This window comes from Tupaia chinensis, unplaced genomic scaffold (assembly GCF_000334495.1).
Source record: "Tupaia chinensis unplaced genomic scaffold, TupChi_1.0 Scaffold145396_1, whole genome shotgun sequence".
Classification (NCBI taxonomy): domain Eukaryota; kingdom Metazoa; phylum Chordata; class Mammalia; order Scandentia; family Tupaiidae; genus Tupaia; species Tupaia belangeri.
The window spans coordinates 365657-393537 of record NW_006205257.1 but is presented as its reverse complement, the minus strand read 5'-3'; the positions used below and the strand labels follow the sequence as shown (position 1 = coordinate 393537).

Sequence of the window (27881 nt, the reverse complement as noted above, 5' to 3'; positions counted from 1 at the left end):
CGAGTGTGCGGCGGGCGGGGCGGCCTGAAGTCCGAGAACCGACCGGAGAACACGGAGATGCGTGTCTTCCAACTCCGAAATTCGGTGGTTCTGTCGTCTTACAGCAAAACAAAGCCGGAGTTGTCAGAGAATTTTTCCGCCCTGCTTGAGTTGTAGTCTGATTTCTGTAGCACCCGTGTCTTTTCTCACGTTCTTTATGTTAGTTCTGTGCGATATTCCTCAGGTGAACTGTAATGTGCGGAAACTTTGGGTTTGCTCCACCACGCAAACGGTCCCGAAATGCCATTGGTACGGTCGGGCAGATCCCACTTGTCTCGTCTGTGGTATTTACCTGTTAAACCTTCTCAAAGCTTTTGAGTCCTTCTCAAAGCCTGTTGTGCAACCATTTCTTTAGGGTGCACACGAAAAACGCTTGCTACTACCCCAGACAGCTGTTTCTGGTAACCTGGTGAGGGAGGAGGGTTCCAGTGTGATCAGTGTGATTCAGGACTCTAATTTTAAAAAGGCAGATCTGAAGGTCGGTAGGCGCTGACTGCCCCCGGTGGATGCTTGCTGGGACAGGGAGTTGTGTTGAGGAAAAAGGTGTTTAGCACTCCTACAGGGTTTGTGGGTTTTGTTTCCGTTCACACGTGCTTGGCCTTTGCTCGTCAAGGAAACCAGAAAGAAAATAAATTTAAGCTTGTGATTCTAAAGTAAATCTCACAACAGCTTGGGACACTTAAGAGGGAGAAGCAAGATACCCGGGTCGTGTTACCGACGTATCTGGTAGTTAGGAACGGCATAGCATGAACGGGACAAAGGTCCGGGGATAAGAAAGACATGTCCTAAATCTATAAAAATTGTATAAATCGTTAACTGATAAGAGAATCATTATACATTATGGAAAAACTGTTTGGTGACCTTTTTTGGATGCCCTGGTAGATCCATTTAATAGCAATGTTGAAACAAATACGCGTGAGTAGGGAATCTTTTATGTTATAGAACTGCACATCATAAAAGAGTATTATGAAATGTTCTTCTATTGGATTGTGGTGATAGCTACACAGTTCTGTAAATTTACTAAAATCACTGAATATACACTTTTTAAAAACGGCCAAGTCTCTTTAAAAAAAAAAAGAATAGTGCTAAAAAAACAGGGAGCACCCCAAAACTTTACTCTTTGTGTTATAATAACATTAAAACACCTATAGGATACCTGGTCTTCGTCTGTTCAAGAATACATTGTACTTTAGGAGGCATGATGGTATTTTATTAACACACACACACACACATATATATATCTGTATTTTTTTGATTGCCAGGGAGTGCATGTGCTTGCGGGAGAGAGAGAAAACTCCCCAGCTGGTATGTGGTCACATCATAGTCCTTCCTTCATTTCTCTATCCCATCAAGATTTGGGCATGCTGACACATGCACCCTGCATGTTTTCCAATTAGCCAGAGCCAATATTCCAACCACAGTCAACCATGTGGGATCCAGTTCCCATGCACTGTGTTTAACCAAGGTGCTACAGGACTGGTCCCGTATATGTGTGCATACGTGTAGTTTTTTTGTTTTGTTTTTAAACAGATGAACATTTAACTATATAGTGTTTCAGTTTAATGAATTTATGAAAAAGGCTCTCTAAAGTTTCTTCTGAGAACCACATACATGTTGAAGATAGTATTTCTCTTTTAAGTAGTTTAATAACTTTTAAAAAGCATTATTTGACCGAATCTGAATTTAAAGGAGCCTTACCAGTTTAGTGACTTAATCAGTGAGGGCTATGCTTCCTTTACTCACAAAGAAAAAGTTCTATGTATATTTAAGACTTTTAAAGCATTTCTTTCCATCTTTTTTTAGACTATGAACATATTCTTTTATACAAGAACATAAAAATGTCCAAATTCTAATAAGCTACATTATTAAAAAAATTCTCTTTTCAGCAGCTTTTGGAGTCAATAAATGTCTTACTAGTCTGTAATAGTTAAATTCATAGAGTGTTAAATTTATAAAATAAGACAGTTTGTTCCTTGTATCTTGATAAATGTATGAATATAGCAATGAAGTAATTTTCAGAATTATTTTTACTTAATTTTATTTATTATTATTATTATTTTAATTTGATGTAGGACATGTGTACTCACCAGAGAGGACAGAAAGAGAGAGAGAGCAAGCCACCAGGTCTGGGACTCAAACTAAGATCAGCCATTTGGCAATCCAGCACCTTAACCACCACACCACCTGCTGACCTCATGAAAAAAATTTTAATAATTGAATGTTTATTTTTAGAGCTTCAATATCTAATCCCACATACATCAATAATACTTCTTTAAGCAATGTGAGTTAATCTATATAAATATTTTTTTTAATTAATCATGTTTGCAATAACTGGAATTATCAAATCTTGATATATTATTCTAAGTAGTATTAGGTAATCTAAACTTACCATATAACGATCTAGTCAATACAGTACACTTATTTCATATTTCACAATTTAAATCAGGTGTTCAGTCTTTATATTTTAGAATTTATATAACTTATTGAATAATATCTGAAAATTATACCTTTTTCACAATTTGGTTGAAAAATGGTAGTCTAGAGAGATTAAAGTTGAAAGTTTATTCATAGAATTTAGAATACAGTATATGTTCGGATGTAGACATCCTTGTTATACTTTTTAAACTATGGATTAAGACTTAATCTCTGAGTAATGTTCTTAGAATTATCTTCAGAATATTTATTCCTTCAGAAAGTTTTTTTTCTTTTCTATTATGAAATATAACCATATATTCTGGAAAGATGCATAAGATAAAAATGAAGTATTTTAAAACAAAGATCCCAGAAGCCTCCCACCATCTGTATCTTCCCATCTTAACCAACACCATCTTTTTTTTTTTTTTTTTTTTTTTTTTTTTTTTTTTTTTATTTTTTTTGCTGCCTGTTATCAGGTTTTTTGCTATAGAGTGCATGCACTCACCAGAAAGCGAGAAATCACCCCCCAGGGGGGATGGCCATGCTGCAATCCCTTCTCCTCAATTCCTTCTCCTCGCAATCCCTTCTCATTTTCTTCTTGGGATCTTGGGCACGTACACAAACGTGCCTGGTTCAAGCCACCGGATCCAGGACTCAAACTGAGGTCAAATAGAGTTTATATTTACTCAATTTTGAACTTCATATGAAGTTATTATAGGACCAGTCCCATAGCCTAGTGGTTAAGGGAGCAGGATCCACATGACTGACAAGGTTTGAATCCCATCCCTAGCAGCTTGAGAAACATGCTTGCACTTATATATGTGTGCCCAAGATCCCAACAGGATGGAGAAATGAAGAAGGAGGGATTGTTGTCTGACTACATCCCAATGAAGCTTGTTTTCTCCTCTGTCTCTTTTTTCCTTGGCAAGTGCTTACAATGAAAATAATAATAAAGTTGTTATATATAAATGGGATTATCTTATATTCATTTTATTTTGGGGTTGACTACTATATAATGAATATAACACAGCTTTTTCCTGTCTGCAGCTCTATTGGATATTCTATAGTTGATGTTTAGATTATTTACAGTATTTGGCTATTAGGAATGATGCTGTTATGAACATTTGTGTCTAAGTGTACTGCTGCATATTTATATGATTTTCTTGAAGGTATTACATAGATTGTTAATTGTAGGACCATGGGATTGTGTGTCTTAGTCAGTGCCAAAGCCAGCAGGTGGCATAGTGGTTACAGTGCTGGATTCCCACATGGCTGACTTTGGTTCGAGTCCTGGAGCCAGTGACTTAAAACATGCTGGGGGGACCAGCAGTTGGCATAATGGCTGTTGCTGCACTCCCATGTAGCCAACCGCGGTTTGAGTCCCAGACCCGCTGGCTTGAACTCACACCTGGCATGTGTGCGTGCGTGCCCAAGATCTCAAGAGGAGAAAGAAGGAGAAGGGATTGCGGTGTGGCCATCCCCCCTGAGGGGTGATTTCTTGCCTTCTATCTCTCTGTATTTCTGGTGAGCGCACACACCCTATAGCAAAAAACTCTCCAAAAAAGAAAAAAAAGAAACTCATGCTGGGTGCGTGTATATACATGTGTGCATGCCCAAAATCCTGAGAGGAGAGTGGAGGAGAAGGGATTGCGGCATAGCGATCCCCCCCTGGAGGTGATTTCTTTGTTTTGCTGTCTTATGAGCTCATGGGCCCTATAGCAAAAATCTCTCTTAAAAAAAAATGCTGGGGCTGGTAGGTGGCGTGGTGGTTCCGGTGTATTCCCATATTCCCACACTCGACCACGATTCAAATGCTGGACCTGGTGACTTGCTTTCTCACTTTCCCCTTCTCTCACTCGCTCTCTCTGGCTCTGGTTAAATTAAAAATAATAATAATAATAACAAATAAATAATTTTTTTAAATGTCATGCCAAACAGTTTTTCAAAGTAATGTACTAGTTTTTACACCAATTATTAGTATGTAAGTGTTTTGGTTGATTCATATCCCTTACCAAAGTACTTGCTATCATGTATTTTAATTTTAGCCAACCTGGTGGGTATGAAGTTGTGTGTGGTTTTAATCTTAATCTATCTTCACCTCCAAGATTATTAGGAGGTTGAACACCTCTTTATATCTTGCCCCTTTGGATTTCATTTTTCATGAAGTGCCTTTGAAATCTGGGTTTTTTATCAAAATGCATGTCTTGGGACCAGCAGTTAACATAATGGCTATGTCACTGGACTCCCATGTAGTCTACCGTGGTTCAAGTCCTGGACCCGGCGGCTTAAACTTAAACTCATGCTGGGTGCGTGTGCGTGCGTGCCCAAGATCCTGAGAGGAGAATGGAGAAGGGATTGTGGCGTGACCATCCTCCCTGGGGGGATGATTTCTAGCTTTCTATCTCTCTGTCTCTGTCTTTCTGGCGAACGCACAAGCCCCATAGGGAAAACCTCTCCAAAAAAAAAAAAAAAGCATGTTTTTTTCTAGAGTTCTGTATTCTGAATATGAATACCTTGTTGGATATGTTTATTGTAAATATCTTTTGCCACTTAGTGGGGTTTTTTTTTTTTTTTGATGAACAAAAGGTCTTGATTTTTTTTTTTTTTTTTTCCTTTTTTGGAGAGTTTTTTTTTCTTATTGGGTGCGAGCACTCACCAGAAAGACAGAGACAGAGAGATAGAAAGCGAGAAATCACCCCCCAGGGGGGATGGCCACGCCACAATCCCTTCTCCATTCTCCTCTTGGGATCTTGGGTATGCATGCACACGTGCCCAGCATAAGTTTAAGCCACCGGGTCCAGGACTCGAACCTCGGTCAACTACATGGGAGTCCAGCGACATAGCCATGACGCTAACTGCTGGTCCTAAATGGTCTTGATTTTTATGTAGAGTTTTTGCCAGATTTTTCTTTTATAGCCAGAAGGCTAGTATTCTTTTTTCCTCTCTCCTTCCTTCCTAAATATTTTTCCCTACCATAGTTTCATGGGAATTCTTTTTTTTTAAACCTTTGTTCTTGTTTTGCTTTTCCACATTTTAGATCTATAACATACCTGAAATTGAAAAAGTGTATGGTATGAGGTATTTAAATCTTTAAACTTAGTAAAAGATTTCCTGATTTCTGTGGCCCATATTATAATTTAGATCCATTACTTGGATGTTACTTATAATTTAAATGTGTCTGAAACTGTAAACTACTCTTGACATTTTTGGCTGGTTACATTTGATGTGGTGTATAATTAAGATAACCATATGGCCTGGATTGTCCTGGTGAAAAGTCCTTGTTTGCGTCAGTTCTGGGATAACTATTGCAAACTTTCCTTTCTCTCTTGAAAATGTCTAGTTTGGATCCTAAATAATATGACCACACTATAAAATCAGAAACCTAATTGTAGAGGTACTGCTGAATGCGTGGTTTCCTTTATTTTCTGCTAGAGATTTCACAGTCTAGCTCTAGTCCAATAAAGTGAAACCAAGGTAAGTTTGATAGGCTTTGATCTTCAGAACTAAATAAATGTCAAGTCTTAAAGACAACCTAGAAAGGCTTTGATGTTAGTCTGTTAAATATATTTATTGAAAATCTAGGTTGCAGTTTGTTTCTGCAGTTTGTTGTAGCTTGTAGTCTTTGTTAGAGTTCTGAGTTTCTTTTCTTTTTATGTTTATTTCTTCCATGAATGAAAGAGACCACCCCCCCCCAACAGGGCCTCCACTCCGTGATCCACCCCCAGCCTCAGGCAGCCCCAGATTATGGGTAACCTTGTGCCTGGAGTACTCAGGAGGTCTCCAAGCAGCAATCTAGGACCTTTTCATGTGGGTCAGCCTTGCAGAATGTTATGTTTAACTGCTGGGCTACCATTTGGTCCTTCTCTGAATTTATTTTCTTCTGAGTACTGATCATGACCTACAGTTAAATCTTCTTTCCTTATTTGCATGTATGTTTATGTCTATCTTTACTATCCTTCTCCCTTCTGGAGTCTGAGCTCCTGGAATGAATAAATGTTTATTTAATGAGTAAGTGGAAATGATTTAACATCTTAAAAAGTATTATTTATTTATTTTTATTTTGACCACAGAGAGAGAAAAAGGGAAAGAAAGAAAGCAAGCCACCAGGTTAGGTACTTGAACTGTAGTCGGTTATGTGGGTGTCTTGCACCTTAACCACCACAGTACCTGCCAGCGCTGATTTCACTTTTTTTTTTCTTTTGAGAGTTTTTTGCTTAGGACGCATTTGCTTGTCAAAAAGGCAGAGAGACTGAAAGCAAAAAATCACCCCCCAGGGGTATGGCCACACTGCAATCCCTTCTCCTCCATTCTCCTCTTGGGATCTTGGGAGCGCGCACAGCTCACGAGCGCGCGCGCACGCGCGCCACTCTCCCCTTGGGATCTTGGGCACACACACACCCGAGCCCAGCGTGAGTTCAAGCCACCCGGTCCGGGACTTGAACCATGTGAACTACATGGGAGTCCAGCGACATAGCCATTACGCCAACTGCTGGTCCCATTGATTTAACATTTTTAACTTACTAATCTTGTAGAAATCATTTGGGATGACACTAAGTAATGCTTTTCTGAGTTCACAATTGTATTTCCTTTTAAAATTAAAATACAACCCTAGGGACCAGCAGATGGCATAATGATTATATCATTGGACTCCCACATGATTAACCTCTCTTCGAGTCTTGGATTCGGTGGTTTGAAACTCATACCAAGGGCGTGTGCATGCATGCCCAAAATTCTGAGAGGAGAATGGAGGAGAAGGGATTGTGTGGCATTAACCCCTGGGGGGGGGGGACACTTCTTGCTTTCTGTCTCTTCTGCGTGGGGTTGCACCCTATAGCAAAAATCTCTCTTTTAAAAATAATAATAATACAACCCCAAATCCCCCCTCCCTCCCATCACATAAACACTGAGGAATTTTGAAGAATTTCAGACTGGGATGCAAGAGGGTGAAATCCTCATGACAAAATTGACATTATTAGTAACAGCAGATGCCATTATAGTGTAGTCTGCTGCAGTTTGAGTCCCGGACCCAGTAGCTTAAAGCAGATGCTGGATGTGTGTGCATGTGTGCTCAAAATCCCAAGAGAAGCATGGAGAAGGGATTGTGGCGTGGTCATCCCCCTCAGGGATGGTGATTTCTCGCTTTCTGTTTCTCTCTCTTTTATCTCTGGCAGCACATGTGCCCTATAGTAAAAAAATCTCTCTTTAAAAAAATTGACTTCATTGAGGAGATAAGCTTTTACTTTGTGACTCAAGCTAGTTTTTATTTGAAGATTAAGTTGGAAAATTCATTTCAGAATGTTTCCAGTTACACCTGTGTTGTGATTACAGTACCGAAATAAAATTGTCTAAATGAATAAAAATTCTTCTCTAAAGTGAAAAATTCTTATATTTAGTTGACTGTATTTGAGTAATTATTCAAATGCAAACCAGATCACAACTGCATCAGGAAAAGAGACTTTGTGAAGAATGATTATATAAATCTTTGCTTTTAAAATGGTTTGTCCTTAAAATCGAGATTGTGGGAATAATGTAAATTCAGGTAAATTTTTTAACAGATTCTTTTTTTTTTTCCTAAAATTATTTTATTGAGGGACCAGCAGTTAGCATAATGGCTATGTTGCTGGACTTCCATGTAGTCGACCACAATTTGAGTCCCGGACCCGGTGGCTTAAACTCACTCCGGGTTCGTGTCCGTGCATGCCCAAGATCCCAAGAGGAGAATGGAGGAGAAGGGATTGCAGCGTAACCATCCTCCCTGGGGGGATGATTTCTCGCTTTCTGTCTCTCTGTCTCTGTCTTTCTGGTAAGCGCACGTGCCCTATAGCAAAAACCTCTCCAAAAAGAACAAGGATTATTTTATTTAGCTTTATTTATTTATTTTAGTTTGACCAGAGAAGGACAGAGAGAGAGAGAGACAAAAAGCTAGAAAGCAACCTGCCAGATCTAGGACTCAAACCATTGTCAGCTCTGTGGGAGTCCAGCCCTCTTAACCACCATGCCACCTGTTGGCCCCTTTACAGATTATTTCTTTATTTTATTTTTTATTTTAAAAAAATTTTTTTAAGTTTATAACTTTAATGAAGTGACTTTTGAAATAATGTACATTTCCATGACACCAACACTATTTGGAGGCCACAGTAAAATACACAGAATTACATCCTTAATTAATATGAATGCCAATACTTCAAGCAGTAATTTATGTTACATGGCAAACAAAATAAACCATTAAACAAAAGAGACCCATAGCTTCAGACAAGGCAAATCCCAGGATAGCATAGGAGAACAGTTGCTGCTTCAGCGATGGGTTTCTGGCATAACCAATGATAAGGCAGCCAAAGACTGTTCCAATATCAGCATCAGAACCAGCCACTCCTACTGTTGCAGCACTGGCACCAATAAATTTGGCAGCAGTATCATGTCTCCGCTGATTGCACTAGTCTGAAATCCCCTCTGGATTAGCTGAGAGGCACCATTCTGGGCCCCATTAAATACCGTAGAGCCCTCTCCAGTCCTTGCCTCAGGTCGAAATAACACTGATGCAGAAATTGGTCTGTACACAACTCTGGATCCAGCTCAGATCAGAGCAGGGGAGCAGGTGAACTTGGCGCAGGGGAACATCTTACACACTTGGGGGCTGCATGGCTGGAGGACCTCAGATGATAAGCATCATGACAAGCCTCGTGGGCTCCTTTCCCGCTTCCTCTCTTCTCGGGAGGTGGAGGTGGCTGCAGCAGTTACGGCAGCAGAGATCTAAGGAGTGGCTACAGATTATTTCTTCAGTCACCTGCTAAGTCTTGCCCATCGTCATAGTTTATCCATTTCTTGATTGTCAATTAGCTACCTAGTCATAAACTATGGACCACATTGGAGATAGAGGGAAAGCTTTCTGTGACAGATGAAATACCTTCAGGTACTTTATTGATTTTTTTTGCGTGACTCGGGGATCTAAATCTAGCAAGTCACAAAATCACTGCCTAGAACAACAAAGATCTAGTAAAACTTCAAACTGCACTTTCTTTTGATTGCTCTATTGAGTGAGGTTACCAGAATTTGGAGCCTTGGAGACAGTTTATTGTTGCTCTATAATCTACAGAAATACCTGATACTTATGAGAGTCTGAAGTCAGATGTGTAGGATCAGATAAAGCCTCGACTTTCTGAATCAGAAGTAGAAAAAACAACATAAGCCTGAAGAAAATAATTGTAGGAGAAAGGAAATAAAGAAATGTCTGTATAAAACATAGCAAGGATTTCATATTTAATTAAGTATCAGAGTTATAATAGCACTAGCTGCAGATAGTTTAGCTTGACTTTTATTACTCCTTGTTAGAATTGTTCCTCTACAGGAACAATTTATTTTCTCTCATGATACTTTAAAGTAGTATTTTATTTAGCCAGTTTCAAACTGAGCATCACAAAAGTAAATTTTTAAATAGACGAAGTATCAGTTGGTCTATGAAATAATTTATTTCATAGAGTCTTACTCTATGGGACCAGCAGTTAGCGTAATGGCTAGGTTGCTGGACTCTCGTGTAGTCGACCGCGGTTCGAGTCCCGGACTCGGTGGCTTAAACTCACGCTGGGCGTCTATGCGTGAATGCCCAAGACCCCAAGAAGAGAAGGGATTGTGGTGTGACCATTCCCCCTGGGTGGTGATTTCTCACTTTCTGTCTCTTTGTCTTTCTGGCAAGCACATGTGCCCTATAGCAAAAAAAAAAAAAAAAAAAAAAGTCTTACTCTAGTTTTGTTTATTTGTTGAAGAAAGTGTAACCCAAGTGGCCTATTAGAGTATTTAGCATCTATTTGACCTCAGACAAGTTATTTAACCTTAACTTCATCTTTTTTTTTTTTTTTTTTTTGCTATAGGGCACATGTGCTTGCCAGAAAGACAGAGAGACAGAAAGCAAGAAATCACCCCCCAGGGGGGATGACCACACCACAATCCCTTCTCCTCCCTTCTCCTCTCGGGATCTTGGGCACACATGCACACATGCCTGGCATGAGTTTAAGCCACTGAGTCCGGGACTCGAACTGTAGTCAACTACATGGGAATCCATCCACATAGCCATTACACCAGGTGCTGGTCCCAATTTCATCTTTTTAATTGAGATAATAAAAATGTCCATTTTTAAAGACTTATTCTGATAATTAAATGAGATGATTTTTAAAAATAACTGGTTTATTTGAGGTGATTAATGGAGAGTAGCTATCCCCTCGTTGTTTCTGAGCACCAGCTTCATCTCTGTCTAGGTGTTCAGTCTCTGCAGTATCCCAACACCATTAGGCTTTGTGGTCTATAGTCTCTTGATCTTACTGCCTTGCACTGTCCCTAATTCCCCTTATAACCTCATTTCTCTTTTTATCCTGCTTAGATTTCATGAGCAGTCATTACAATTAGTGTATATGCTCTCAACCCCTCACCCTTTTCCCTTTTCTTGTACAAGCTTGGAGAAATCACAACCCTGATTGACACAGTATCAGTTCAGATATGCTGATCTTTTCTCTAAATTTATGGCCACTTAGCTTCAAAGTCATGGTCACTTGCTAGCAATAACATTGTATTTCTATAGTCCATTTATTCCAGTTTGTTACATGTCTATTCGGTTACTTTTCACCAGACCGCCTATACATTTCCCTTCACTTTCAGCTTGTTAATCTTGTTTCCTATTTAACTGAGAAAAGAAAAGCAAATAGAGGCAATTGATAAAACTTATCCCACACATACCCAATTACCTGCATCTGTGCTCCTAACCTCTACCTTTTTTTGCTGATCAGTATAGATAAACTGCTCTTCCAAGACCTCCCTTCCACTGTGTAGCAATTATCCCCTGTGGATAATTCAAAGACATCTCTCCTGTCATTCTTTACTTTCTGTAGTTTATCTTTTTCTTCTATATCTTTTCCTCTACAAACAGATAATTCTGGGTTTTTTTTCCTCCCATTCTAAAACAAACAAACAAAACCACTATTTTTTTTTTCCACGTTTTTGTCATAGGGCACGTGCACTAACCAAAAGAGTGAGGGGAAAAAAGAGAGATCACCTTCCTGCTAGTGGCCATGCTGTAATTCTTTCTCCTTCATTCTCCTCTCAGGATTTTGGGTACACACACACACATGCCAGGCATGATTTTCAAGCTGCTGGGTCAGGACTTAAAACTGTGGCCATATGGGAACACAGCATCATATCTGCTACACTCAAAACCCACTATTCTTTAACTGTGTTCCTTTCTATCTGTAGCTCCATTTCCATCCTTACTTTTACAGCAAAACTCCTTGAAGAAGTTGTCTGTACCTCTTGGGTTCATTCTTTTTTGAACCCACTCTACCATAGATTTCCATATTACTGAGATTAGTAGTTGGTTTTTATTCTGCTTGACCAGTCACCATTATATGGCACAATTGATCTCTTTGCTTTTAAACTTTCTCCTCTTCTTGTTCCTTTTTTTTGGAGAGGTTTTTGCTATAGGGCGTGTGCACTTGCCAGACAGAGAGAGAGAGAGACAGAAAGTGAGAAATCATCCCCCAGGGGGCGATGGCCATGCCACAATCCCTTCTCCTTCATTCTCCTCTCGGGATCTTGGGCACGTATGCACACGCACCCAGCGTGAGTTTTAAGCCACCAGGTCCAGGATGTGAACCGCGGCCGATTGCGTGGGAGTCCAGCGACATAGCCATTACACTAACTGCTGGTCCCAAGACCCAACTCTCTTTAATCTGGAAAAACTTATTTTCTCTCCTTTTTTTTTTTTTCTTTCCAACTCTCTCAGATTCATTTCATCTTTTTTCTGTCCCTTCCACTCCCCACATTTTTTGTATCTCCTATTGGAGGCATTTAAGCACCCCTCTTTCTTTTTCTTGCTCTTCTATCATATTTTTATATCTCCTATCTATCTCTTGGTTTTATCATTTGGGAAATTAAAAATATAAAACCAGCCACAGAGAATAATGCCCAATTGAAAGCAACTTAAAAAGACAAGGTTAAATTTAGACTGCTGAGTAAAGATAGCAGATTAGGGACCAGCAGTTAGCGTAATGGCTATGTCACTGGACTCCCACGTAGTCAACCGTGGTTTGCGTCCCGGACCCAGCAGCTTAAACTCACGCTGGGTGCGTGTGCGTGTGTGCCCAAGATTCCGAGAGGAGTAATGGAGAAGGGGTTGCGGCGTGGCCATCCCCCCTGGGGGGTGATTTCTCGCTTTTTGTCTCTCTGTCTCTCTCTGTCTGGCGAGCGCATGTGCCCTATAGCCAAAAAAAAAAAAAAAAGATAGCAGATTAGATATATTTTTACTTTTTCTTTCTGTTAATAAATCATACCAAAACTACATTAGAGGAACTTTTTAAAAAGGTATAACCTGGTAAAGAACAAAAGTTGATTTGGAAAGGGGACAATGTCAACAAAATTTTGTAGGCTAAAAGCAAATTAATGCGTTTGAATGGCTTCTTAGCAAAATAAAGGGAGCTGCAACCTAATTTGGCAGTGGATAACACCAAGAAATAACCTGATATACATCTCAAACTCCTAAAAGACTCAGGGATTAGCATTAACAGATAAAACACAAACTAGAAGTATATTAAGTATTTGGAGATGAAGGTGTAGCTAAAGACTAGAGGGGTTAACTCAAAATTCACTTAAAAAGATAGTCAAATATTCAGATGCCTGTTTTCACTTTGCACAGCTATATACCCTGGCATTCTCTGGAGTGGGTAAAACAGAAGCTCTAGAGAAACTAAACATAGCTGAGAGCAGAGGTACCACAGCAAAGACAGCATTGAATGGACCATGTATATACATACTGAATGCTTAGACATCCATGTTGACACAGTATTAATCTGTTCCCTTCCTACTAACTGTCTTTCTTTAAATGGAATTGTTACTTTTTTTTCTTAGTTTTTTAGTTTAGGTTGTTTTTTTTTTTTTTTTTTCTGTAATTGTCAAAGGGCACATGCACTCCCTGAGAGAGCGATTAGAGAGAGAAAGTACTCCTCAGTGGCACCTGATCACACCACAATCCTTTTTCCTCCATTTCTCCATCCCACCTGGATTTGGGGCGCACACACACACACACACACACACATACACACTCACACACACCCTAGCATGTTTTTTGAAACTGTTGGAGCTAGGATTCAACTGCAGGTGGCCATGTGGGCTCCAGCTTTCTCTGCAGTGTGTTTTATTATGCATCATGTTAGCAGCTATGTATGATGATTTTTTTTTTGAGAGAGAGAGAGAGAGTGAAAGATCATTTATTTTATGGTGCATATACTTGCCAGAGAGACAGAGACAGGCAGAAAATGAGAAATCACCCCCTCAGAGAGGATGGCCTTATTCCTCTATTATCCTCTGGGACTTTGGGCATGCATACATGTGCTCCTGGTGTGAATTTCAAGCTGCTGAGTCTAGGACTCAAACCATGGTCGGCCATGTGGGAGTTCAGCAACAACCATTACTCCATCTGCTGGTCTCCTGTGTATTTTTATGATTTTTTATTATTATGATTTTTTTTTTTAATAGAGTGTGTGTGTTTGCCAGAGAGACAGAAAGAAAGGAAGACCCCACACTGCATCCCTTCTCCTTCATTCTTCTCTTGGGATCTTGGGCACACATGCATACATGCCCAGCATGAGTTTTTAAGCCACCAGGTTCAGGACTCAAACTGCTGTCGACTATGTGGGAGTCCAGCAACTTAACCATTACACCAACTGCTGGTCCCAATTTTTCTCTTTTTTAAAAGCTTTATTGGGTGTAATTTATATACTGTAAATTATGTTGCCATCACATCATGTAAGTCCAGTTTTAGAATAATTCCACCAACCCAGAAGCTTTCTTATACTTAATTAGTACTTGCTCCTACCCCCAGTCCTAGGCAACTACTAATCTCTTTTCTCTCTATAAATTTACCTTTCCAGACTCTTAGTTTTTTTGTTTTTGTTTTTTTTTTCAGAGGTTTTTGCTATAGGGTGAGTGCACTCACCAGAAAGACAGAGACAGAAAGCAAGAAATCACCCCCAGGGGGGATGCCCACACCACCATCCCTCTCCTGTCGGGATCTTGAGCATACACACACACACCAGGTCTGGGACTCAAACCGTGGTTGACTACATGGGAGTCCAGCAACATAGCCATTACGTCAACTGCTGGTCCCGGGACTCTTTTAGTTTTAATTCATAAATTATACTGGTTGATTTCCTAATATTAAGACATTACTCCCTTTGCCCCATTTTCCAGCTATTATCTAATTTGGGTTTTTAGTTAGAGGTTGTTGTTATACTACTTGTATTTTTTTTAAAGAATTATTTTATTTAACTTTATTATTATTATCATTATTATTTTCCAGTTTGATCAGAGAGAGACAGAGAGAGTGAGAGGAAGTGAGAAAGCAAGCCATCAGGTTCGAGACTTGAACCGTGGTTGGCCATGTGGGAATCCAGCGCCTTTAACCACCATGCCACTTGCTGGCCCATATACTAATTGTATTTTTAGGATCCCTTAAATACAGTTTTATTAGCAATATTGATTTAGAGGGCCAGCCAGTGCGCCCCAGCCAGTGGCACGGGAGAGGCAGCTGGATTCCCACTCAGCCAACTGTACTATGTGGGAATCCAACCACCACAGTGCCTGCTGGTCCTTATAGAAATTCATTTTTGAACACTTACCCTCCATGTTTTATTTTTGTTGCTCTTCTGATTTTAAACTTTCTACTCTGAATTCTGAGAAAGTTCCTCAGATTGGTCATCTGATTCACTGATTTGGCATTCTGTAGTATTGATTCTCTAAATCTCTTTTTATTCACAGCCTGCTGTTTTTTTATCTGCTGAAATATGTAAAGTGAAAGTCCAGAGTGATTGTTTTTGGCAGCTTGATATAAATTCTTTGAACAGCGATTTGGGTCACTGTCCATTTTCTCCCTCTATACCCCATTCCCCAATGTGACTGATTGGTAATATGAGAGACTCTCATTGAATAATTAGTTATTGAGTGCATGTAAAAGAAACACCTTACCTTGTTATCTTTGAAACTGTATCCAGCTTTATTGAAGATACTTTTCATAAACAGTCATGGTATTTCAGGCAGGACATGGGCAAACAGTCCTTAACAGTATACAACAGTATACAACAACTTTCTTTTTTTTTTTTTTTTTTTCCAAATTTATTTATTTGCATTCATTCACTGTACATCATTACAGCATACAAAATGAGATTTTCCATCCAGAGTACACTGTATATTGTCTCAATCAAGCACATCAACAAACATGTTATTATTAGCAAATGATCTTCGATTTCTTGTTTTCTGAATGTTTTGCTTTTTCCCCCCATCCTTGGTTCCCTCTCTCTTACCCTCTGCCACCTCCTGTTCTCCTCCCACACTGTCTCTGTTATCTATTTCTATACCATTTTCCCCCCAACACAACAACTTTCAAACTCCCTTCTTCAGAGGACTTCCGAAATCAGAAAGCCACTATAAAACCCAATGAAGGGAACCAGCAGTTAGTGTAATGGCTATGTCGCTGGACTCCCACGTAGTCGACCGCGGTTCATGTCCCGGACCCGGTGGCTTAAAACTCACGCCGGGCACGTGTGCGTGCGTGCCCAAGATCCCGAGAGAAGAATGGAGGAGAAGGGATTGCGGCGTGACCATCCCCCCTGGGGGGTGATTTCTCGCTTTCTGTCTCTCTGTCTCTCTCTGTCTGTCTGGCGAGCACACGCGCCCTACAGTGAAAATCTCTCAAAAAAAAAAAAAAACAGTGAAATCTTCATTTGATGCTCTGAACAGAGGAAGTTTAGAGTGAGGGTTGACATTTCATATTTAGCATGTTGTTTAACAACTTTTTCCTGGCCAACCCTGACTTTCAGGAATGAAAGCAGCAGAATTATCAACCTGAAGATCCAACAATATAGAAAAGGAACCACTGCTCTTTTGAAGGATGCCATCTTTTTTTTTTTTTTTTTAAGAATTATTTATTGGGGCCAGCAGGTGGTGTGGTGGATAAGGGTGCCGGATTCCACATGGCTGACTATGGTTCAAGTCCCAGACCTGGTGGCTTGCTTTCTCGCTTTCCCTTTCTCTCTTTCTGGTGGTCAAATAAAAAAAAAATAACAATAACAAATGAATTAAATAAATAAATGTATATATACATATTTTTTTGAGAGGTTTTTGCTATAGGACGCATGCGCTCGCCAGAAAGACAGAGAGACAGAATGTGAGAAATCACCCCCCCAGCGGGGATGACCACGCCGCAATCCCTTCTCCTTCATTCTCCTGTTGGAATCTTGGGCATGTACGCATACGCACCTGGTGTGAGTTTAAGCTACCGGGTCTGGGACTCTAACCACTGTCAGCTACATGAGAGTCTAGCAACATAGCCATTACGCCAACTGCTGGTCCCACTAGGTATAATTTCTAAAAAAGAGAGTTGACCTTCAAGTAAACAGTGAATGCCCAAACCAGAATCCTGAAACTTAATTCCTTACCCCCAAGTCCCATATGTAGTCAGTCTTTTAAATTCTTTTTGATTTTTAAATACATTTTGACTCTATCTGCTCTCTCTCTGCATCTCTATCATAACCACCCTCACCCAGGCTTTCATCACCTATTAACCTGGTTCACTACTATTCTTTTTCCTCCAAAATGGATCATATTGCAGCTCAAGTAATCTTTTCAAAATACAGAATCATGTCTTTTTTTAAATTTTAAAATTTTTGCCAAGGGACAGTGAGAAATCATCCCCCCAGGAGGGTTGACCATGCCACAATTCCCTCCCCTTCATTCTCCTCTTGGGATTTTGGGCACACACATGCACCTGGGGTGATTTTCAAGCCACCTGGTATGGGACTCAAACTATGGTTACCCATGTGGGAGTCTAGCACCTTAACCACCATGCCACCTGCAGGCCCAATCATTTCATTTTTTTTTTTTAATAGAATTTTTTTTAACTTTATTTATTTTAATTTGACCAGAGAAGGACAGAGCAAGAGTGCGAAAGAGAGGGAAAGTGAGAAAGCAAGCCACCAGGTCTAGGACTCAAACCGCGGTTGGCCATGTGGGAGTTCAGTGCCCTTAATCACTATCCCACCTGCCAGCCCCAGTCATGCCGTTGTTTGGAAAACCTTTTAGTGACTCTTTTCTTAGGAAAACTGGAACTCTTATGTTGATCTCTGGTGCTGTAGTCAACTTTATCTCATACCACATATCCCTGTCTGCCATTTATACTTCTTGTAAACTTTCCCTTTTTTTCCCCCCTTTGGTAGTTTTCTGCTGTCAGGTATGTGCAGTCTCCAGAGGGAGAGGGACAGAGAGAGGGAAGTGAAGAATCACCACCTAGGAGAGATGGCCACAATCTCCTCTCCGTTTTCCTCCCAGTTTTGGGCATGCATATACATATACATATGCCCAGTGTGATTTTTCAAGCCACTGGGTCCAGATTCAAACCATAGTTAGCCATTGTGGGAGCCCAGTACCTTAACCACCACATCACCTCCTGGCCCCAGTACTTACCGTTTTTCATTCCATAAACATCAAGTACACCCTTCTGCCTCATTGACTTTAACCTACCCTGTCCCATATTCATCTCCAAATTTCAGTTCAAATGTTATATAGTCAAAAGAAGCTTTATTTGATCGTCTTGCAGTATTCTTTTTCTTTACTTCCTTCTTTTTCTTTATATATATATATAGAGAGAGAGAGAGTATATGATCAGTTATTTAATTAGGTTCTTGGCAAGAAATTTAGAACACCAATTTGTGAGGACAAACTCCATTTGTAAGGGCAAACATGGATCGCAAGTAGCCCTGTAGCTCAGGAACAACTTTGATTTTTGGTAAAATTTGGGAGTTCACAGCTTTCTGATCAACTTTGCACTACTCTGTACTCTCATATTTCTCCTCTGTCAAAGAGCTCACCTTCCTGATGTCTGGGCTTATACAGCTTCTTTTTCTTGAAGTAAGCATCAGTGAGGTGTTTTGGGACTCTTACTTTGCTAACAATCGATTTTCATGGAGGTGGTGATGACAAGTTTCTGGTATGTTCTACACAGTGGAACATAATTTAGGACCAGAGGTCCAGTCACAAGTAGCAAGCCACTGTTCAGCTGCCTCAGGAAAACCACTCTCTCACCTCTGTGACATCAGAATAGTCCCAGGAATGATGCTAGCTCACAGCTTTCTCACATAGTGACTGAAGGGTGGTAGGATAATACCTGGGCATTTTGTGAAGTTTAACCACCCAGAAACCACCATTTTTGTTGCCACCAACTAGTTATGTGGCAGTGGCAAGAACTTTTTTTTTTTTTTCCCCAGTCTTAGATTTAATGGCAGAATATTTCTTTTACATGGCCTTCCTGGAATACATGGCTGATTGGGAGTATCTTCTGGTCCCACGGATGAGGACCTGGTTTCGGCTGCAACGGGATTCTCCTTCTTGAGCTTTTTAGCCTTGGAGTCACCCTTTTTTTATTACTTTTTTTTTTTAGCTGGGGGTTGGGGGGTGAGGTGGGGTGGGTGTTTGCTACAGGGCATGTGCACTTACCAGAAAGACAGACAATGAGACAGAAAGCAAGAAATCACCCCCTAAGGGGAATGGCACATCGCAATCCCTTCTCCTTCATTCTCCTCTCAGGATCTTGGGCGGGCACATGCGCGCGCGCACACACACACACACACACACACACACACACAGCATAAGTTAAGCCACCAGCCTTCTTCTTCTTAGTATCCCACTTCTCAGTTTTTTCACCTGCTATCTTGGATGATGGGAAAGAGCCTCTTTCATTACCAGAGGGCATGTTTATTCAACAGAGAGAGAGGTAGGGAAAAAGCACCTGCCAGTGGAGGATACTTACTCCACAATTCCTTCTCCATCCTATTATGATTTGGGGCACTTACACACATGGCCAGTGTGTTTTTCATGTTGCTGGGGCTGGGATTCAAGCCACTCTTGGCCATGTGGGATCCAGTTCCTTTAACCACTAGACTACAGGGCCTGCCTCCATATAGTTTTCTTTAATAATCTTTTTTTTTTAAATTCTTTAAGAGAATAATAACAACTTATACTATAAGAATTTTTGTGAGGATTAAATAAATCAATACATATTGTATTGCTTAGCATGTAGTAAGTACTCAATAATAAGTTATAAACATTAAGTTATTATTAGATAAATTCTCAGATTCTTATGTTCTCCTTTCTGATACATTCTCACGCTCTGGTGTGTCTGACTAGTTCTCCTAGCTATTTCAGTCTTCATTGTCTCTGTCAAGATTTAGGGCATCATTGCTTCTTGCTTTGTATCTAGCCTTCTCAATAATGTCTCAGTTGTAAGAACTATTTTCTTCCAATATTTACCTTGCTGCCATTGGCAGTATTTTTTATCCTAAAAAATGTATCTGTCTCTGGTGTCTCTGCTCAAATAATTGTAATGACTTTAAAACTTTTCTTTCTGAATAAAATATAAATTTAGCAGGATCTTTCTTCATTATCACCCTACTTGACCTGATGCTTTTGGGGGCTACATGTGGTACTTCTGCCTAAAAAGTCCTCTCTCTCCATCAGACTTTTCTTTAATATCCCACATGCCAGGCAAATGTAAGCTTCTTCACTGGTATCTTTTTTCTGTTTACAACTTATCTTAATGAGCTATTTATTCAAGAGAATTTACTTAGTGTCTACCATGACTATATGCTAGACATTATACTATTGGGATGTCAGAAAAGTCATGACAAGGGAACCAGCAGTTAGCGTAATGGCTATGTCGCTGGACTCCCACAAAGTCGACCGCAGTTCATGTCCCGGACCCGGTGGCTTAAAACTCACGCTGGGCGCATATGCGTGCATGCCCAAGATCCCATCCCCCCTGGGGGGTGATTTCTCGCTTTCTATCTCTCTGTCTCTGTCTGTCTGGTGAGCACACGCCCCCTATAGCAAAAACCTCTCCCCCCCAAAAAAGAATGTTGTCCGTATTGTTATCTTTTGTGCTTAGCATCTATTGAGTTGTCAAAAAAGCCATGATGCAATTTTACATAGAAACCTTTATGTTATTCATAAGTAGTTAATTTGCTATGTACAAGGGTGAATAAATTAAGAAAAGGTAAATGTGGGACCAGCAGTTAGCATAATGGCTATGTCGCTGGACTCCCATGTAGTCGACCATGGTTCAAGTCCTGGACCCGAACTGTGTGGTTTGAGTCACAGACCCAGTAACTCGAGAATACAACAAGCATGGTTGTGTTTCTACCCAAAATCCTTGAGGGAGAAGAGATGGAAGGGGGTGGATTGTGGTATGACCGTTCTGTATGGGGGATTGAGAGTGCTTTCTCTTTTTCTCTCCTCCTCTCTCTGGCAACTGTACTGTTCCCTCTGGCAGATTTTTTTTTTTTTTTAAGAATTATTTAACTGACTTTCCTTCCTTCCTTCCTTTTGGCCATGTGGGATCCAGTTCCTTTAACCACTAGACTACAGGGCCTGCCTCCATATAGTTTTCTTTAATAATCTTTTTTTTTTAAATTCTTTAAGAGAATAATAACAACTTATACTATAAGAATTTTTGTGAGGATTAAATAAATCAATACATATTGTATTGCTTAGCATGTAGTAAGTACTCAATAATAAGTTATAAACATTAAGTTATTATTAGATAAATTCTCAGATTCTTATGTTCTCCTTTCTGATACATTCTCACGCTCTGGTGTGTCTGACTAGTTCTCCTAGCTATTTCAGTCTTCATTGTCTCTGTCAAGATTTAGGGCATCATTGCTTCTTGCTTTGTATCTAGCCTTCTCAATAATGTCTCAGTTGTAAGAACTATTTTCTTCCAATATTTACCTTGCTGCCATTGGCAGTATTTTTTATCCTAAAAAATGTATCTGTCTCTGGTGTCTCTGCTCAAATAATTGTAATGACTTTAAAACTTTTCTTTCTGAATAAAATATAAATTTAGCAGGATCTTTCTTCATTATCACCCTACTTGACCTGATGCTTTTGGGGGCTACATGTGGTACTTCTGCCTAAAAAGTCCTCTCTCTCCATCAGACTTTTCTTTAATATCCCACATGCCAGGCAAATGTAAGCTTCTTCACTGGTATCTTTTTTCTGTTTACAACTTATCTTAATGAGCTATTTATTCAAGAGAATTTACTTAGTGTCTACCATGACTATATGCTAGACATTATACTATTGGGATGTCAGAAAAGTCATGACAAGGGAACCAGCAGTTAGCGTAATGGCTATGTCGCTGGACTCCCACAAAGTCGACCGCAGTTCATGTCCCGGACCCGGTGGCTTAAAACTCACGCTGGGCGCATATGCGTGCATGCCCAAGATCCCATCCCCCCTGGGGGGTGATTTCTCGCTTTCTATCTCTCTGTCTCTGTCTGTCTGGTGAGGACACGCCCCCTATAGCAAAAACCTCTCCCCCCCAAAAAAGAATGTTGTCCGTATTGTTATCTTTTGTGCTTAGCATCTATTGAGTTGTCAAAAAAGCCATGATGCAATTTTACATAGAAACCTTTATGTTATTCATAAGTAGTTAATTTGCTATGTACAAGGGTGAATAAATTAAGAAAAGGTAAATGTGGGACCAGCAGTTAGCATAATGGCTATGTCGCTGGACTCCCATGTAGTCGACCATGGTTCAAGTCCTGGACCCGAACTGTGTGGTTTGAGTCACAGACCCAGTAACTCGAGAATACAACAAGCATGGTTGTGTTTCTACCCAAAATCCTTGAGGGAGAAGAGATGGAAGGGGGTGGATTGTGGTATGACCGTTCTGTATGGGGGATTGAGAGTGCTTTCTCTTTTTCTCTCCTCCTCTCTCTGGCAACTGTACTGATCCCTCTGGCAGATTTTTTTTTTTTTTTTAAGAATTATTTAACTGACTTTCCTTCCTTCCTTCCTTCCTTCCTTCTTTCTTTCTTTCTTTCTTTCTCCCCTCCCTCCTTCCCTCTCTTTCTTTCTTTCCTTCTTTCTTTAAATTTGACCAGAGAGTGTGTACAGAGAGAGAAGGAAAGTGAGAAAGCAAGCTGCTGTGTCCAGGACTCAATCTGTGGTCAGCCATGTGGGAGTCCAACACCCTTAGCCACCACACCACCTGCCAGCTTCCAGAATTAAAAAAAAAATTTTTATAAAGAAAATTTATGGTTGAACAATTTTGATATTTAGTGGGGCAAGACTATCAACCAAAGACAATGTGGTTATTTTATTCTTGCAGATCAGTAGCAATGAGTATAAATCAATTTTCTTTTGCAGTCCTCTGATTTATAGGAATGTTTCAGGATCTCTTTCCTACAGTTTCAAAGAGATCCTTCTAAATGTGTTTTGCTTTGTTAATATAAATCCTAAGGTGGGCCAGCAGGTGATATAGTGGTTAAGGCACTGGACTCCCATATGACCAACCATGGTTTGAGTCCTGGACCTGGCAGTTTGTGAATCCCACCGGGCACATGTGCGTGTGCCCAAAATCCCAAGAGGAGAATGGAGGAGAAGAAACTGTGGCATGGCAATCTTCCTTGGGGTATGATTTTTCACATTTTCTTTCTCTATCTTTCCCCAAGCACACGTGCCCTATGGCAAAAACCTTAAAATAAAAAACCAGAAATATCCATGAGTGAGAGCTCATGGTTATGTCTAATGGCTATGTCGTTGGATTCCCTTGCAGTCAAACCATATTTTGAGTCCTGGACCCGAAGGCTTAAAACTCATACTGTGTGGATGTGCGTGTGTGCCCAAAATCCCGAAAGGAGGATGGAGAAGGAATTGTGACATGGCCATCCCCTCTCGGGGGGTAATTTCCCACTTTTTGTTTCTCTGTCCAGCAAGCACAGGCACCCTATAGCAACCATCTATTTTATTTATTTATTTTTTTTGGAGAGGTTTTTTTCTTATTGGGCACGTGCGCTCGCCAGAAAGACAGAGAGAGACAGAGAGATAGAAAGCGAGAAATCACTCCCCAGAGGGGATGGCTAGACCGCAATTCCTTCTCCTCCATTCTCCTCTCGGTATCTTGGGCATGCACACACTTGCGCCCATCGTGGGTTTAAACCACCGGGTCCCGGACTCGAACCGTGGTCGACTACATGGGAGTCCAGCGACATAGCCATTATGCTAACTGCTGGTCCCAGCAACCATCTATTTAAAAAATAAATAAACCAGAAAACATCCTGAGAGACTCTTACTATTTGTTATGAGTGGATCTTCAAAAAGTTCATGGGAAATGTGTGTTATGAATGAGTTATGCATCAGGGCCAGCAGGAGGCTTGGTGATTAAGGGTACTGGACTCCCACATAGCCAACTGTGGTTTGAGTCCTGGACCTGGCAGCTTATTTGTTATTATTTTTAAATGAACTATGTAATCAGAGAGAGAAAGTAAGAAGTAAGCCACAAGGTCCAGGGCTCAAACCATGGTCAGACGTGTGTCCAGCAGCCCACCCACCACATTACCTGCTGACCCGTGTCCCCAAATTCTAATTCTTACTAGTTAATATTCCCTTAAACACTGTCTGTAATTGTCATGACTGTGGAAAGATACCTGAGCAAACCTGTATGTGTTAATAATCCAAGGGGGGAAATGGACAAGGTGGGCTCTAAGTGAGAATTTTAAAGTTGTTGTTTTTTGGGAGGGGGAGAGGTGGGGAGTGTTTCGTTTTGTTTTTTGTTTTTGTTTTGTTTTGTTTTTTAGTTTTTTTGCTGTAGGGCACATGTGCTCATCAAAGAAAAACAAAGAGGGAAAGTGAGAAATTACCCTTGAAGGGGGATGACCATGTTGAAGTCACTTCTCTCTCACTCTTCTCTTGATATTTTTTTCTTTTTTAAAGAGAGATTTTTGCTATAGGGCACATGTACTTGCCAGAGAGACAAGGACATATAGAAAGTGAGAAATCACCCTCCAAATGAATGGCCCCACTGCAATCCCTTCTTTTCCATACTACTCTCGGATTTGGGGCATGTATGCACATGCACTCAGTGTGAGTTTTAAGCCGCCAGGTCTAGGACTCAAACCGCAGTCGACTGCATGGGAGTCCAGCAACATAACTATTACGCCATTTGCTAGTGCTGTCTTCCTTTTGGTATTTTGAGCACACACATGTCTGCACTTGGTGTGATTTTAAGTGGGTAGGTCCAGAACGCAAACCATGGTCAACTATGTGGGATCCAGAGCATTAACCATCATGCCACCTGCTGGCCCAACTTGGGCTTTTTTTAAGTCAAACATGAGGTGTGTGGTTTTTTGGGGGGTTTTTTGGTTTTTTGTTTGTTTGTTTTTGGCTTAGGAAGCATGCACAGGCCAGAGAGAGGGAAAGTGAGAAATAACCACCCCACCTCAGGGGGGAAGATGGCCGTACCACAATCCCTTCTCCATTCTCTCAGGATTTTGGATACAGATTTACATGCACCTAGTGTGACTTTCTGGGACTCCAACCACTCAGTCAGTCACATGGGGTTCACCTTCTGGCCCTTTGAGGTATCTTTTTTTTTTTTTTTTAAGATTTATTTATTTCTATTTGTTGTTATTTTTTAATTTGACCAAACAGTGACAGAGAGAGAGAGAGAAAGGGAAAGTGAGAAAGCAAGCCACCAGGTCTGGGACTCAGTCAGTCATGTGGAAATCCAGTATCCTTAAACACCATGCTACCTGCCTCCACCCTTCCAGGTTTCTTTAGCCTTTATAGTTAAAAATTATTTTGTTTAACTTTATTTATTTATTTATTTATTTATTTTAATTTGACCAAAGAGGGACAGAGAGCGAGCAAGCCACCAGGTCCAGGACTCAAACCATGGTCGATCATGTGGGAGTCTGGCATGCTTACCCACCACACCACCTACCAGCTCCAATAATTGGTTTTAAAAAGTTATATTAGAGGGGACCAGCAGATGGCATATTGATTATATTGCAGAACTCCCACATAGTCGACCTTGGTCCAAATCCCAGATCGGGCGACTTAAAACTCAACATCAGGTGTATGTGTGTGGATGCCCAAAATCCTGAGAGGAAAATAGAGGAGAAGGGATTGCAGTGTGACTACTTCCCCAGGCAGTGATTTCTCGTTTTCAGTCTCTCTGTCTCTCCGGTGAGTACATGTATCCTATTGCACAAATCTCTCAAATAAATTGTGATTGGGGCTGGCAGGTGGTACGGTGATTAAGGTGTTGTATTCCCATATAGCTTACTGCAGTTCGAATGTCAGACCTGGTGGCTCACTTTGTCACTTACTTTCTCTCATCAAATTCAAAAATAATAATGATGAATGAAGTTAAGTAAATTTTATATATATCAGGGGGCAGCAGGTGGAGTGGTGGTTAAGGCACTGGACTCCACATGAATGACCACTGTTTGAGTCCCAGACCTGGTGGCTTGAAAAACACACCAAGTGCTTGTGCGTATGTACACAAAATCCCAAGAGGAGAATATGTGTGAGGGGGGACATCTTGGGAAGGTCATCAGGTAGAATGATGGCAAAGGCAACTGGACCCTATTTGGCCGACTTCAATAGTTTGGACCTGGCAACTTGAAAAACACTGAATGTGTTTGTGTGCATGTGCAAAACCTTGAGAGGAGTAGAGTGGAGAAGAGATTTCATCATGGCCATCTCCCTGGGGGTGCTTTCTAGCAAGTGCATGTACCCCATAGCAAAATTTTAAAAATAATAAGAAAATAAATTTTAAGAAAAGAATATGTTGGGAAGAATGAGAAGAAAGTCATTTCACTCGTGAGCTCTGTAGGTAGATGTAGTTTTTTTAATCTTCAAATCACCAGTGCTTGCCACATGATAGGTGCTGAGAAAAATGGAAAATATTGCAGAGAGAGAAGTAGAAGTAATGTTAAGGGTGTTAATTCTTAGTTGTTATAGGAAGAGGTTGATTTAGACTGGGGACTGGCACTTGCATCCAGTGCAGTAAGATTTGCCAACAGGAAGGAAGTAGTATGGCTAAAGATAAAGGAGGAGCCAAAGGAGAGAGAACGTGCAAGTGTACAAAAAGGGGATCATGGAAGCTAGACGCCATGGGGTTCAGAGCAAGCCTGTAGTGTTTTGTTTTATAAAACTCTACTCCTAAAGAGTCTGCTCACTGCAACTCTGCTATCAGGGCTTGTGCAAAGAAAGGTACTGCATTGTAGAAGAGAGGATGTTCTTTTAGTATTTAAGCAGCATTAAACCCATTTATAAAGCTTACTCTGATTTCGCTGTATCAGATGGTTTCAGCAAGAGTTAGTATGTGGCAATGGATGTGCAGGAAGAGCTGTACTTACATATAAGTATTGAAAAGAGAAGGAAAATATCAACTGTGACTTTTTTTCTGGTTTAATGCTTTCACATGTAGGCCTTTTTTTTTTCTCTTATAGGGGGGTTTCGCTATAAGGATGTGCACTCACCAGAGAGATAGTGAGACAGAGAGAAATCACCCCCTGGGAGCATGGTCACTCTGCAATCCCTTTTTCTTTAGGGATTTTGGGCACACATGCACATATGCCCGGAGTGAGTTTTAAGCTACTGGGTCTGGGGCTCAAACTGCAGTCAATTATGTGGAAGTCCAGCAACGTAACCATTACGCCATCTGCTGGTCCCTGTAGGGCGTTTTTAAAATATGCTGTATTTTTCTCTTTTCCCATTCTGCTGTTGTCCAATTGTTATTTCTTACTTTTGATATAACTAGTCATTCTCTTATTTGATCCTAAGTAGGCTTATTGTTATAATATAATTCAATTTCTTTTATATTAAATACTGTTTAAGACTTCAGGAAATAGCTAGCTTAATAAGTTTTTTTTCCCTGAAGGATTTATTCAAGAAATATTCAGCTATCAGTTATATGTAGGATACCATGTTAGATCTTGTGGCAGTTGCAAAGATGATTTATATACTGATATACTTTTTATTTCCCCTGAAGATTTTAAATTCTACAAGACTAGAGTATAGACAGAAGGAAAGAATGCTGTGCAATTTTCAGAAGAACGGATTATTTCAATGTGGATGGAGTTGTTTGATAGTTCATTTATGTCTCAACTTGACTGGGCCACAATGCCTAAATACTTGGTCAGACATTCTGGATGTTTCTGTGTAGATAATATTTTAAGGATGAGATTAACATTTAAATGAATTTTGAGCAGACTGCCTTCTTAATATGGAATGGACCTCATCTAATCAGTGGAAGGGCTTAATAGAACAAAGATTGACCTTTAGGAAAGAAATAAACCCTGGGGAAAAAAAAAAGATTGACCTCTAAACAAGAAGGAATTCTAACAGCTTACTCCACAAATACAGATTTATCTGGACTCCTACATGGTCAACTGCTGTTCGAGTCCTGGACCCTGCAGTTTTAAACTCATGCTGGGTGCAGGTATATGAATGCCCAAAATTCTAGGAGGAGGAAGAGAAGGGATTGCAGTGTGGCCATCCCCCCAGTGGGTGATTTCTCACTTTCTGTCTCTTTGTGTCTCTGTCTCTCT

At 40.4% G+C, this 27881-nt stretch overlaps 1 protein-coding gene and 1 pseudogene across 4 annotated transcripts in view; one reads left to right on the top strand and one right to left on the bottom strand.

Moving 5' to 3' along the window:
- The first annotated feature begins 218 nt into the window (after positions 1-218).
- LSM14A (LSM14A mRNA processing body assembly factor) overlaps positions 219-27881 on the top strand; it is a 78565-nt gene continuing 50902 nt past the window's right edge. For all 4 annotated transcript variants that reach the window (XM_014584009.2, XM_027768076.1, XM_006167972.3 and 1 more), the window contains exon 1: positions 219-288. In XM_014584009.2, coding sequence (XP_014439495.1) covers positions 234-288 — 55 coding nt within the window. In that variant the 5' untranslated portion in view covers positions 219-233. The remainder of the gene's footprint in view (positions 289-27881) is intronic.
- LOC102485326 (ATP synthase F(0) complex subunit C3, mitochondrial pseudogene) lies at positions 8377-9087 on the bottom strand (annotated as a pseudogene).